The sequence below is a fragment of the Rhyacophila brunnea genome, unplaced genomic scaffold (genome assembly GCF_057557595.1).
Source record: "Rhyacophila brunnea isolate RB1 unplaced genomic scaffold, BYU_Rbru_1.0 scaffold_20, whole genome shotgun sequence".
NCBI lineage: Eukaryota > Metazoa > Arthropoda > Insecta > Trichoptera > Rhyacophilidae > Rhyacophila > Rhyacophila brunnea.
The window spans coordinates 21,840,034-21,855,849 of NW_028232860.1; the positions used below are offsets into that span (position 1 = coordinate 21,840,034).

The window sequence follows — 15,816 nt, forward strand, 5'->3', positions numbered from 1 at the left end:
GTTGTCACTATTCACTTGGTCTTTGATTAAAGCGGCGCAGTTGAACTAAACGAGTGTAATTTTTATTTTTAAAGGAAACATGTTTACGAAAACTTTGTTCGATTAAGTTGTGACTATGTTTAGTATTTCTATTATGAAGTTATGATAAATAATTATTATCACTCCTGAGTTGTATGTACGTACAGTGTACATTCTATTACGGAGCTTATATTTTTAGACAAATCATATAAACGGGAATTAAAGGTTATTAGTCGCTTTTTGGTTTATAATAAACAACTTGCAGAAAATGATATCCTTTGATCAATTATTATTTAGTTCGATCCACTATTTTACATCAGACATCGGATTATAGAGACATTTACAATAAATATATTAATAAAAATAAAAGATTTTAATAAAAAAAATATTGTTTTATTATGATTATCAATACAATCTAAATATACCCTGTTACATTCTTCTGTACCCTATACTATTATATACAGTAGAAAATCAAATGAAAGATGAGAAAATCTTCTATAGAGATGGAGCCTAAACATTACATGAAATTTAAGCAAAAACTGAACCCCTTGTCAACTGATTGTCTATCCCTTCAATAATTTAAAATCATGGTTTCATTGTATGTATATGTTACGCCAAATGTGCGAAATTGACTATTACATGAAATGGGCTAAATTTTGGCTAATTCATGTAATAGTCAAGCCTGTTGCCTTATTCATGAATATGGTAAATTTTCTGCCGAGTACATGAAGTCGCCAGGGCATGGAATTCTTAAACTGTCAACATGACAGCGGAAAAAGTAAATTTAATACGGATGATTTTATTAGTTATAATTGGACATAATATAATATTATTAGGTTAGATTAGGTTTTGAAATTCTGAATTATTCAACTGAATGTCCATTTTGAGGTTAGCTAACAAGTGTCAACAAACTATCAAAAATGTACAATCGACCATTGCATGTACGATACCCAAGCACGAATCAAATCGCGAAAATACCTTTTAATAAAATTCATCTGTTATCATATTATAGTTATAGTTTTTTTGCGCATAGTAAATGGATATGAACGTCATTTTAGTTATTGATTGGTATATTTTTATATTATAATCAATGACATCTGACACATTTCATTTGGTTAGTTTGATTAGTTGCAAAAAATACCACCGGAGCGTGACCACCTATTTTGACCATAGATAATATACGTATATTTTGACCAATCCACGAGCATTTCACACATTTAGTTTAGTTGCAAAAAATACCACCGTAGCGCTACTATCTAATTTGTCCAATGCATGAACAAGGCAGAAAAATTACTGCGGAATTCGTGCACTCACCAGATATTTTGTCTAATTCATGAATAAGGCAACGGGCTTGCATTTTTCATGATTTAGGCAAAATTTAGCCCATTTCATGTAATAGTCAATTTCGCACATTCAGCGTAACATATATAATGATTGAAATGATTTTCATAACATACTATAATAATATACAGGCAATCTGTTCAACGATGAGTGTGAATTTATTGACTTAACACGAAAATCTTCGGAACGAATTAATCACGTAAGTCGAGGCACAAAAATAAATTATGGTTATTATCAAATAGGTAGTGTTAATAATCATATTATTATGACAATTTCTTATTCTAGTATATTTTGATTCATAACGGTGATAGTATTCTTAGATGGAAACCTATCGCTTAAAATTATCATTTTATTATTCTCACTACTCCTCTCCAAGATATCCACATACCCGAACCAATAAATAACTAACCCTGGACCGAAACGGTTCCAATAACACAACAGCTGATCCTTCAGATAACCCTTGTGGGTGACCTCATCCCCAAACAGAGCTTTACTCTCAATCCAGTTGATCACGAAGCCATTCACGGCGATCGGCAATATTAATTTGATGTCTGGAGTCCTGTCATATCCTTTATTCCTAAGAACATTCTCGTCAAAGAAAGATATGTCTAAAGATCGGAGCTCATATTCTAGTCTCTGTTCATATTCTCTTCCGATACATCTGAAAAAAGTACCAGGTCAATTATAGGGGAAACTCATTTTTCTAAAAAAATCCTAGGGATTGTATTGGCCAATAAACGTTGTCAAACTTTGCCACAAAATATTTCATCTACCCCTCCTGTCTAAATTATGACCAATTTTTGAACTCCGATTACGCCTAAGACCATTCGATGATCGATATCAGTATTAATATGTGCTGACACGATATTTTATCCTTAGAAAATTGAGTTTATAATGTTGTTAGTTTTGTGATGTCACATTTTCTACAACCCTCTCATCACTAGGGCCCGGATTTATATGCTAGTGCATGTTTTGTTAGGGTATATGCACAGCTATGAGAGTTGCACAGAAATCTGTTTTGAAAGACACAGAATCCAAAAATAAAATTTTATTGTGCATATAAATGCATATTTGAGATGTTAGAGCATATTTGAGATGTTAGAGCATATTTGAGACATTAGTGCATATTTCATAAATAAATGCACATTTTAGAGCTTTTGAATTTATAATTTTAGTTTTTTTTTAATTATTTTATCGAAATATTACTAAGTTAGGAAGGTAGATAGTTTAGATGCACTTGCATTTTTAATGCCATCTCCGAGCTGTGGATTTATCAGAAAAAGTTAATTCAACTCGGCCACTTTTATTTAAAGTTTGCCCAATCACCTCTGTGGACGTTGAGAGGTCGTTTTCCGCATAATAAACAAAATACTGACAGATACATATGCGGAAAAATTTATTGCCAGAGATTTTGAAAAAAGTATTGTTATTTTTTTTCGGGCAAAAAACAGAAAATAGTATTTAGGAATAGTTAAGTGTGTCGTTTTTGTTTTTTTAAGTTATGTTTGGTTTACATTGCATTTATTATTCAATTATTTGTACTTGTGAAAATACTATTTTGAAAATTGTAATTGATTAACTTTATATTCAGGGTTTGTGTTTTTTTGTTCTGCTATCGTATTATGTTGAAAAATTATTAACTAGTTATTCGATTTATTATCAGTAATATTGGATAAAGTGGGTATTTACGAGTTTTTCCCACAAAAAATGATTTAACTGCATATATCTTCGGTTTTAGTGCATAATTTATTTATTTTAAGTGCATACGTGCATGCATATAATCATGTTTTTTGTTGCATATAAATCCGCTCCCTACTCATCACATTATAACAGACTCCCTACCAGTGGCGAAGGTGGAGGATGACTGTTAAGATCCGACATAAATAGTCCACAATAAACTTTGTGAGTTCATTGAATTAAGACTACAATCTGTAGATAGTATTTGTTAGTTCTTTTACAGATGGTGTTGGTTCCTTTTTTTAAATTCAATTAAACACTGCGAAAACCCAGCCAAAATAGATAATCATGGCCCCCCACATCTTGAAGCGGACCCCCAGGCTATAATCTTCGGCGGGCCCCATTTTTTACTATTGCAATTTTGTGATGTATGTTTATCTCACTTGGCTGGTCGATCCGACACGTCGAGCCCTCCTTAAGCCCGGGTCCCCTTGTGGAGGCTATGTAAATAATAGGCAAAAAATAATCCTCTAAAATTTTGCCATTAAACCATAAATAATTTTGGATATTTTATATATAGAATAATATTTTTTATCTACTATGGTTTGCTTTAGGCATGGCTTAATGGATTTTAAAAAACTAACCAACACATGTGTAATATGTATTCTTAATTAAACGAAAACAAATAGTATGAAAAGATGGTACATTATTTTGTCAAATCCCCCATAAAACTATTATGGTTTGATTTAGGCAAGCTTTAATTGATTTTAAAAAACTAACCAATACCTACCTAAATTCTGACCGACTGACAAAGTTTAGTGCGCACTAATTATATCGAATCTTAACAGCCTACCTCCACCCTTCGCCACTGCTCCCTACCCCTTAGAGCAGCGATACTCAACCTGCGGGGCCCTTTAAGCTTTTATGTGCGGCCCGAAACACATTTATTATCAGGAATTTCGTATATCTTGAGATTCGTTTCGACTTTGACGCACAGATAGTGACACCCGAAGAGGATTGTCATTATGGTCCACATCAGATCTGGTATAAGAGTGTTGCTATTGCACACGATTAATTTAAAAAACACCCATAATTTTGAAAATCTCAAAAATGTTTTGTTAAAAAAGGGGGGTTTCATGATTTTTTTCGTCACACCAGTAGTGATGCGGCCCGCGTTACTTTACAAATATATGTATTTGGCCTGAAGAAAAAAAAGGTTGAGTATCATTGCCTTAGAGTTACACCAAATTATTTGGATGATCCATTAGTGGCTTAGCCGAACAATGAATGAAACAAAGGTACGACTTTCCTGAAAAATTATAATATCTTTTAATAATATTAATACTTTCGACCGAAGGTACTTGATGGAATTTGAATTTAAATTCTAATGGATTCAAGCTCTGTACTATTCCATTTAAGTCGTTTTTTGCGACTAATGCGAATAATGTCAAACCGGCATTTTATTGTAATAACACAGTTGGTAGATTATTAATAAATAATAAAGACTCCATAGAGATTAAAAATAAACCCGGTATTTACAAATTAGACTGTAACAACTGTCCTAAATTTTACATTGGGAAAACTACGAGGAGCCTAAATATTAGAATTTCAGAACATTTAGCAGCCCAAAGATTGGAGAAGGATACTTCAACGTTTGCTAACCACTTATTAAATGAAAAACACACGTTTGACATTGAAAAGGGTGCAAAACTACTTCACAGTCATACGGGTGATTATAAATTATTCTACCAAGAAATATTAGAAATAAATAGAGCACAGTTGCAGAGCTTACCTATATTGAACGATCAACTCAGCTTTCCTAGTAGCCCTTTGTTATATCCTATAATATGATGTTTTACATATGAGACTATATTATGGTCAATTGTATTGACACACAATTTATATATGTTTGTATGAGATTATATATATTTGTATGAGAGTCTAGGGATGAGGATTTAGGTATGCATAATTGTATAATATATATATATATATTATATTAGGCAGTGGCGAAGGGTGGAGGTAGGCTGTTAAGATCCGCCATAAATAGTGCACATTAAACTTTTTCAGACATACATATTTGTTTTCATTGAAATAAGACTACAATTTACAGATAATGTTGGTTAGATTTAAAAAATTCAATTAAACCCTGAAAAACCAAGCCATAATAGATAATAGTCAAAAAATACACGTCTATCTATAAAATATCTAAAATTATGCAATTAAATCATACATAACTTTGAGCATTTTATAGATAGAATAATATTTTTTATTTATTATAGTTTGATTTACGCAGGACTTAATGAATTAAAAAAATGAACCAACAATATGTGTAATATGTAGTTTTAATCCAACGAAAACAAATAACTATGAGTGAAAAATTGTGCACAATTTTGTCGTATTGCCCAAATTAGACCAAATCTATTATGGTTTCGTTTAGGCAGAGTTTAATTGATTTTTAAAAACTAACTAACACCATCTGTAAATTGTAGTCTTAATTCAATAAAAACAAATACATATGACTAACATAGCTTAGTGTGCACTATTTATAGCGAATCTTAACAGCCTACCTCCACCCTTCGCCACTGATATTAGGTGAGTTATATATTATATTATATTAAGCGAGTTTATATGTATAATTTTGTTTTTGTTAAAAAATAATGTTATAAAAATAAAAGTAGGTACCTTGTAAGTAGTATTATTATAGACATCTCATTAGTTAACTCGATTAATTATTTTTCTTAGAATTGACGATTTACACCTCTTGAGTGTAGTATTTTTTATTGTTATAAAGAATTTTTACCTATTATTAGGTTTGACGATTTATTATAATAATATGCTGTCCAGTGTATTGTTATTAAGGGGGGACATGCTCGTCGAAGGTCAAAATTGAGTTTTTATTGTATTTTCAAACCATGATCCTGGACGCTCCTTAAACGTTGTAGATAATCTATTTATATAATTTTGAAGCCTTATTATCCTTTATAGTTATTTTAAACATTTGATGACTGCATGAAGTATTTTTGTTACATAAAATAGTATTCTTTTAAACCTCTCGCTCTAATGTTTTAGAATATAGTCATATTTCGGTACATAACTGTGCAGTGGTGTTAAGATTTTTTACATTTATTAATTTTTAAACGCATTTATAAAACCATTAGTATAATTTATTACGAGATAATTTTTGTAAAATATTCACAATAAAAAATTATTTTGATAATCTCTGTGATCCCAAATTTGACAAGAATTAGGCATTTTATTATTCAAAAAATCAGCAAGATTAACACATTTGAAGATGATTCTAAAGATACTTTTTATAAGTTATGTCTTTGACCATTCAACTGTGATAAAAATCTTATGAATAATGATTGCTTTATAATAATTATTGACCTAAGAATAAGGTAGTGTTTTTTTGAAATACGCCATTTCTTTTGTCATTCCCTAGTGGTTAAGCTACAACATACGGCCGTAGCCATAAAATGACAAACTATAATTAAAGTAGGGAGTAAAATTATGTTAACGCGCGTGTTTGAACATGTACTTAACCGAATTTTTTTTTATTTTTTTTTAAACGGTACATGTTCAAACACGCGCGTCAATATCATTTTACTCCCTACTTCAATTATAGTTTGTCAATTTATGGCTACGGCCGTATGTTGTAGCTTAACTACTGGGGAATGACAAAAGAAATGGCGTATTTCAAAAAAACACTACCTTATTCTTAGGTCAATAATTATTATAAAGCAATCATTATTCATAAGATGTTTATTACACTTGAATGGTCAAAGACATAGCTTATAATAAATATCTTTAGAATCATCTTCAAATGTGTTAATCTTGCCGATTTTTTGAATAATAAAATGCCTAATTCTTGTCAAATTTGGGATCACAGAGATTATCAATATAATTTTTATCGTGAATATTTTACAAAAATTATCTAGTAATAAATTATGCTAATGGTTTTATAAATGCGTTTAAAAATTAATAAATGTAAAAAATCTTAACACCACTGCACAGTTATGTACCGAAATATGACTATATTCTAAAACATTAGAGCGAGAGGTTTAAAAGAATACTATTTTATGTAACAAAAATACTTTATGCAGTCATCAAATGTTTAAAATAACTATAAAGGATAATAAGGCTTCAAAATTATATAAATAGATTATCTACAACGTTTAAGGAGTGTCCAGGATCATGGTTTGAAAATACAAAAAAAACTCAATTTTGACCTTCGACGAGCATGTCCCCCCTTAATAAGATAGGGTTTTTACTAATTGGGTTTTTTACTGACACTTCAGCTATTCATAATTTGTTTATTGTACTTTTTGTTGTAATTTCTGACTAAATAGGTAGGTAATGGAGTTTTTACCTACTTTATTGTATTGTTTTACTATATAAGGTAGAGTTAAGGGTGTTCGTTGTCAGTGTGTGTTTGCCTTTGGTGAGTGTACACGACGCCTGAAGATGCCGAAAGGCGAAACCCGGGTCGCAAAAAACGACTTAAATGGAATAGTACAGAGCTTGAATCCATTAGAATTTATATTTTAATAGTTTTAATATTATGTTTCTGCAGGCAATATGCAGTTACATTTATTTTGCTATATGAGCAGCAAGTCCGTAACCACATTTCATAGCCGAATATGCAGCGTGAGTCAATCAGTGCATTCATTCGTAGATCAAAATTAATAATCGAATAATCATGAGCTTGACCATAAATAACATGCAGCATCGATCATTATATTCACAAGAAAAGGGTTATATTAATTTACATAAACGTAATATACCTTTTTATGGTGTTTCCAAAATGTCCATACTCATTGTCATATAACATACACTGAAATAAATAAAATAGTATGTAAGATCTAATGCGTAAATAATTAATATTATATTGCTTTTATACCATTCCTCACCCTGCAGCGATGCTATAAAAGCGACCAACCCGCTGCGGGTTACAGATAGTGGGAAAGAAGTGCCACAGCCTTATACTTGCCCTATGCTCTGATGCTGAGTGACAGGGTGAAAGTAAATAACCATTTAAACCCAATAATCAATCAATTGAGCCCTTCTCAGGAAAAAAGGCATCATAGCTATGATTGGTTTTAATGTCGGGCCATACATTCATTCATCTACATACCAGCCAAAAATCACTATTTAATGTCAATAACAGATGGCATTAGAAGTTTTAGAGTGGCAACGTGTATTGCATAATTTTCGAACTGATGCACCGTGTTTAATCACTATTATCTGAAAACAAAAATTTTCGGAAAGAGGCACATATTATACCTACTTATCTTATATTGTATTTCAATAAATAATTATTAAACAAAAATGTCATACAGAAACGGTCATTAAAAAAATAATGATGTATTTCTTTAAATAATTCGCAAGGAACATTATAAATCGCAACCTTAATGGTGAGATCAAAAACTGCAAACATGCTCATGCTCCCTTGCTAGCTTCATATGACAAGATAGAACTTTGAAGTAGTGTCAAATGTAGGATTACATTTCCATTTAATTACATCAAGAAAATTCTTAATTAAGTATATTAGTCTAAGGGTCTTACCAAGTAGACTTCATAAGCCAGATGTTGGTCTTCGATCAGTGTGCTGTCCTTAAGAAGTTGAGGAATTGGATATTTCGTAATGTTTGACGATGACGGACATTCCTCATAAATGTAAAACAGAAGAGATCTTGCCAACAGAGACGGGTTGATGTGGAACTTACAGGACAATCTAAAAGATAGGTTATAAAATTCATCGTTATTTTAAATAATAATGGCCAAGAGAATTGAGATGTCATTTTATTCTAGCAGCCAAAGTGGAAATAATACAATGATCAGAGCTAAATTTACACTTGAAGGGGCCCTGGGGGCTTGGGGGCTAAGATAAGTAATTTGTTTTATTTACAACATGTTTGCTATATGAAAAAATATCTCAAAATTCTGAGATCTCTTGCGTTTCACCAAAGTTTCCACTTGGTAAGAAGTTACACGATTTAAATTGAATTTACCTTAGTAATATTCCTGGACCTTCACCAGATTCTTTGCATCTCTTATATTCCATATAGTACTTTGATTTATTGGTATGCTTCCTGTAATTTGATTTCATCTTCCATTGGATTTGAGTCGACAGAATACTGCCGAGTGTGTTTCGTGGAATGCTAGAGAATCGGCAAGACAAACATGTTTAATAGTTTGAACGAAATAACAACTTCACTTATAGTTTAGTAATATGAGTCAGTGAGGACTGGAGAAAGGTGCGAAGACCAGACTGGTTGAAGACAACTTTCATTAATAATTATTATTTTATTATCACCCACGATGGCCGCGTAGCTTAAACGTCGGCCGATAGCGTCGTGGGTCCCAGGTTTGAATCCTGGGTCAGGCTAGTAGAGTCTGTATTCTTTATGCTGGCGTTCGCGGACAGAAAGCATTGTGTCATCGCGTTCGACTGCTGCAAGTTTTCAATGGGATGGAACGAGAGGGAATGCAGTGTTAAGATGCTGAAATGGGGGGGAAATCGCACGCCAGCATAAAGAATACGGACTCTACACATCGAGGGTATACAGAAAGCATTAACTCATTAAAACAAGTTCTGAGATAATCGCAAAAAGGATTTTCATTTTTTTTTCAAAGGGTTCTCCCACGTAGATTTTTTTATGATTTAAAAACATTTTTTCTACATTATAAAGACTAACCTTTATGGCAAACACAATATATGACATGTTACATGTCCTGTATTTTGTATACGCAGAACGCATTAGGTCATTATCATGCTTTCTATCAGAATAAAAAAATAACAATATGATTTAATAATGTTTCTATTTTCTTACCATTATATCCCATGCCTTTGTGCGTTTTACCAGGACGTAGAGTGTAAAATTGTATACATTTTGGCATTTAAAACAGAATAACGGCAAAAACTGAAATAATGCGTTCTGTCAGTATACCCTCGACATATTGTTTTTCAATTTGTGTGTGAGTCAGAGTATGGACCTAATCGGTTGAGCAAGTGACCAACATCCATTTCTCATAAAAAAAAATCTGTTAATACAAATCTCCACTCTATGGAGGCCCATATGATCCTATTAGGATCGGACACGGTCGGGGATGAATAAATATAGCAGATTTGCTAAAGATACAATCAAGCATGCAGATCTTGTTTGTTAAGATAAAATATCTGAAACTTTACTTTAGAAATGGTTTACCTACTATGCGGTCCTGTCTATAATCCGTAATAGTTCCAAAAAGAGGTCAATTAGATAATAACGCAATATTGTGAATTACATTCGATGGCTTAGTGCAAAGATATTGTATGTTAAATTTTTGTCGAAATTGAATTAACATACATAAAACTTTCGTCCGCATCGTAAGTATATTTTTTATGCTGTAAAAATATTGTATGTCCAAATACATTATAAAATGTCCATTTCTCATGCATCTTAAAATTCGATTTTCTCAAAACATACAATATTTTTGCACTGACTAAACGATTGAATATCCTAATGTAATATTGTATTATAGTACCTAGGTAGTTCTAAGCATGTTGAGAGGTGCATTGTTAGCTTAATTATTATTCCATATTAGTATCACAATGTATCGACAACTACACATAAATGGAAGAGTATATTGATAGACTTTTTCTTTATAATATTGACTCTCAGATGGAGCATGTGAGTGGGGGGGGGGGGCAATTAATCATAAATATTCAGCCAATCGGTTAGTTATTGAAGCTCACTCAGATGTTTATAAACATCCTATCAAAAGTATATTAGTCTATAATCCTATCCTATAGTCCGATAGGTACTCTACCCATGGCGCGTGATAAAATTTAAAATAAGAAAATTTATTCAACTTACTCAGGATATTTCTCTTCCAAATATGTCTTGCACATAGCTGACAAGCCATTGTATGCTTTGATATCATTGACAATTGTGTCGTAAACAGCCTGCTTCAAGATAATCATTTCAACGGCACTGTTTATATGAATATGTACCAACTATGACAGACAGTAATTAACTTGACAGTTGTATAATTTTTAACAAAATCAAACTCTTAAAATTCATATTCTTTGTGAATAGATAGAATATAATAGGTTTGGTATACGTGTAATTTGAATAGGTACAATCAGAATAGGTATGAAAATACGTTAATTTCAACACAGATAAGAAACTGATAAAATATCAACAAAATGATGCGACGTTTGGTTTACTTTTCGTCCACAACAAAATATTCAAACCTAGATTTGACTTTGACAGCTGGGTGCAGTGTTACCAGATGTTATTCCAGTATCCCAGTTGATTGTTTGGTTTTCAAAAATATCAATAGATTGACAAAATATTATGAAAATCAACGATTCTACTTGATGAAAATTGGAAGAGTAGTCTTTAAAGCGTGCATATTGATATAGGTAATCTAATCTTTCGAGGACTTTTTTTACCTCTCAAACAACTTTTCTTTCTTGGCTCGCCAAATTTCCTCTATTACGAATTTATTTAATTTTCCATTATCGAACCGATGGCTCCATTTTTTTAAATCATTTAAGGGGGGACATGCTCGTCGAAGGTCAAAATTGAGTTTTTATTGTATTTTCAAACCGTGACACTCCTTAAACGTTGTAGATAATCTATTTATATAATTTTGAAGCCTTATTATCCTTTATAGTTATTTTAAACATTTGATGACTGCATAAAGTATTTTTGTTACTTAAAATAGTATTCTTTTAAACCTCTCGCTCTAATGTTTTAGAATATAGTCATATTTCGGTACATAACTGTGCAGCGGTGTTAAGATTTTTTACATTTATTAATTTTTAAACGCATTTATGAAACCATTAGTATAATTTATTACGAGATAATTTTTGTAGATATTTATTATAAGCTATGTCTTTGACCATTCAAGTGTGATAAACATCTTATGAATAATGATTGACCTAAGAATAAGGTAGTGTTTTTTTGAAATACGCCATTTCTTTTGTCATTCCCTAGTGGTTAAGCTACAACATACGGCCGTAGCCATAAATTTACAAACTATAATTAAAATAGGGAGTAAAATTATGTTAACTCGCTAACTAACTGGTATATACTGATAGAGGTACCTAGCTAAATAGATGAAATAACGTTGGGCTGGACAATTAATGCTGTCATACAGTGGCACCTACCCAGCGGGCAATAAACGCCCACAGGGACGCCCTAAACCCACTGGAGAGACGAACTTATTTAATATCGATGTACGTGGCAGCGAAATTAGCGACCGAAAATAGTGGCGGGAACTAGGGGTAGCATTCATCCAGCACTGAATCGACCCCAGCTGATGGTGATGGGTGTATACTGTTTATTGTTATAATCTTATTAAAGGTCAGATTACACTGAAAGACTGTCACGCCGTTACTCTGCCAGTATAATTATTTGTCTTAAGCCGCGTTGACACGGTCCAAGTACGATCCAAGTACACTTGGATCGAGTGCCATCCAAGTGACAGCTTCATACTATTTATTCTTATCCAAGTGCACTCGTATGAGACATCTTCATACTAATTATTCCTATCCAAGCTACTTGGACCGCGTCCTACTCATCCAAGTAAACTTGGATAGGAATAAATAGTGTGAAGCTGTCACTTGGGTAAGACATCTTCATACTAATTATTCATATCCAAGTCTACTTGGATCGTACTTGGACCGTGTCAACGCGGCTTTAAGTTTATGCGCAACCGGCATGTCACAACAATCGCACCGGTACACATTGGAAATGTGCCAACGAACACCCAATCAGACAGACCTCACCACCTCGCCTAGAGTCGCGTTCGGTATCTGAGATCGGCTCCGTGAGATTTTCCACAGACCAAGTGCTCCGAAAGACCGTCTCTGGCTAAAATTGAGCTTTGTAAAATCGCGAATCGATTAAATTCCCACAAGCAATATGCAATAAAGTTTGCATTCGACTATAGTAGGGGACACTGAGGTGGGCTGACACAAGGACAATATCTCAAAACTTAGTGCAAGAACGTAGTGGTCGCGCGGGGGCGGCGCGGCGGCGTCTTGCGAAACTCAAACGTATAACCGTGTGTAAAATGTTCGTAGAGAGTGTGTTTTTTGGGGCATAATACACACGGTTATACGTTTGAGTTTCGCAAGACGCCGCCGCGCCGCGCCCGCCAATTGACTACGGCCGAGCACTTATAACCGTCGTGACCCCGAGCTTCGCCTGCAGTACCTTAGATCGCCTATTTTAGTTAAACTTAAAAATTACCCTTGTTTCTTTGACAATGGCATCCTACTATCTTTCCAAAGATATATTTTTTTATAGTGGTAACATTTGTGCCAAAATTTGAATCTAACTTCATGTGGATGTGTCAGCGCTTGGCCGTAGTCATGGGGCGTCTTCGACGCGGAATAGGCGCGGGGACGGGCACGGGTAGAGTGTCCGTAGTAGTCCGCGCGCGTCCAGTCGTGTTCAGCGTCAAATCAGGGATAGGAAACCATAAACACAGAAAAGTTTTTACTGGAAAACTCCTATTTGAAATGGCAAAACTTTGCAGCAAAATATGGGGCCAATGAAATCAATATGGAAAGCACTAATTTAACAGAAGAATTTTATAACTTATACAAGAAACTGCGGGAACAACCAGACAAGTTTTTCGAAAAAGAGTAACATGAGAAAATATTTGATTAAGTATATTCTAATTGATCTAAGTTTTTTTCTATTCTTTTTGAGTCATTTTTTGCGATCCGACTATCGCCTTTTGGCATCTTCAAACACCACCAATGGTGAATACACACTGTCATCTGATACAGTTAATTCCTGTTTATTTGGTAAATTTATATTTATGAATTTAAATTCAAATTCCATCAAGTACCCTTGGTCGATTTTATAATTTGATTATATATTGGATAATATGTAAGTTAAAGTTTAAAAAAGACTTTTCGGTTCATATGGTGTGAATGTAGGTGTAGAATGTACGCTTCATAACATTGCTCTCTAGGATGGAAATGATGTACCTACTTAATATATTTTATTTTTATTATGTTTATATTTTTTTATTAAGGAAAACAAACAGTTACATATACTAAAAATATGTATAAAATAGACTAGAAAAAGATATTGAACAAGCAAAGTTTCCAAATAAATTATAATAGTTATAGTTAATCATATTATAATTTAAATACAGAGAAATTAGATAAAGAGATAAATTAGAAAGAATATTGAATAATTATAGACAAAAAAAAACAGTTTTTATAAACCTACCTTTATAAATATAAGTAAGATAAGTATACAATATTATATGTGCGTTAAGAATTATTGAAATTTAAAGATACTATTTTTACATAATATATATTTATTTAGAACTACATATTATATTAATACAAGTGAATATCATTTGATATAATTTTATGCGACGTAATAAGGAAAAGAGGCGTATCAGTGTAGTAAAAAGTGCAACGTTATAAAACGTATACCTACTTTACATCACTTCGCACTATCTATGCTTTGTGAAAATAATACCACAAATACACCAGACGCGCGCGGTAAGCTCATGATGGTTTGAGACACCCGCTACTCGCTCGTTTACCGTGTCGGCGCCCGTCCATTCAGTGCGGACACCTCTATGCACGCAGTATGGGAAGAGCCCGCCGCATGTACGATCTTGCCTGCGTCGAGCTAGACGCGCCAAAACAACACGCGCGAACACCCGTCCCCGCGCATTGTCTACGGACACGTCGTGACCAGAGACGGCTCTAGTAAAGGAGCAAAGTGTGCACTGCACTCCCATCATCGATTAAATAAAAATATATAATATACAACCCCCATGTATTCCGAAAAATGCGATATCGAAAACTTATACGAAATCAATCATTTTGAATTCCGCGCGCATTCGAGCAATAGTGATTTCGACGCGCAACGCCACCGTCTACCAATACACACGTAACTACACCAATGAGACGCGACTAATACACATACCTCCATCGGTGAGACATGGCAAGGAGCAAAATTCAAAGTGTACCTTGAGTTTACACTATTTTTCACGCATACATTTAAAAATTCACAACAGCAAATGAGGCTAGTAGAATCAAAACCAACAAAGTTCTATAAGACTATATGAATCTTCGTTGGAAATGATGTTTTCCAAGTTAATTCTTCAGGAGGTTGTCTGTACCTAATGCCATAGCACACAAAGCTTAACTCGGCGTTCGGACAATAAAACCATACACTGGCCGATATAAATATTCCAACACACGCGCTTAGGCCACGCGTCGAGATATAGTTGGAAGCCTAATTATTGATGACTAATGTCATGTCGATGCATATTCCCAACTTATTTATCAAACGGTTAGTTTAGTAAGTTTAGTTGTTCAACGTGAGCCGCTCCCGGTTTCACCGATTTCGCCGATATTATTATGTTAACGTTGGTGGATTAATTTTTTTATTTTCATTTTGAGATTACCCTATTACTATTAGTGTTTCAATAGGTAGGTATCTTAAATTTGATGTACAGTACAGTTCAGTTCAGCTTGTTGATTTTTTTAATCAGGTGGGTATTTCACAGAAACGCTGTTATTGAGAATAAATAGGTACCTACTTAGGTGTAGAATTGTAGACGTAGGTGGGTGGGTAGCTTTTAACAATTAGTTATCCTAGTGTTTGTCGTATTGAAGTAGGTACCTAGTTACATAGGACTTATAATATGTATTATTACGTTTATTTTGTACAGATAGGTAGGTAGGTATCTATTCAATAAGAAGGAAATGGAGCATAGGTACTGTCGTTGAATGAGAATTTTACA

At 33.3% G+C, this 15,816-nt stretch overlaps 1 protein-coding gene across 1 annotated transcript; it reads right to left on the reverse strand.

Annotated features, from left to right (window-relative positions):
• Positions 1-396: 396 nt before the first annotated feature.
• On the reverse strand, positions 397-11,302 carry LOC147071404 (CDAN1-interacting nuclease 1-like). The gene is made up of 5 exons (XM_085948647.1): positions 10,896-11,302; positions 9,048-9,197; positions 8,602-8,770; positions 7,821-7,870; positions 397-2,020 (listed from the first exon to the last, which is right to left on the reverse strand). The coding sequence occupies exons 1-5, from the start codon at positions 11,000-11,002 to the stop codon at positions 1,636-1,638; spliced, it is 861 nt and encodes a 286-aa protein (XP_085804773.1). The 5' UTR covers positions 11,003-11,302; the 3' UTR covers positions 397-1,635.
• Positions 11,303-15,816: the final 4,514 nt, after the last annotated feature.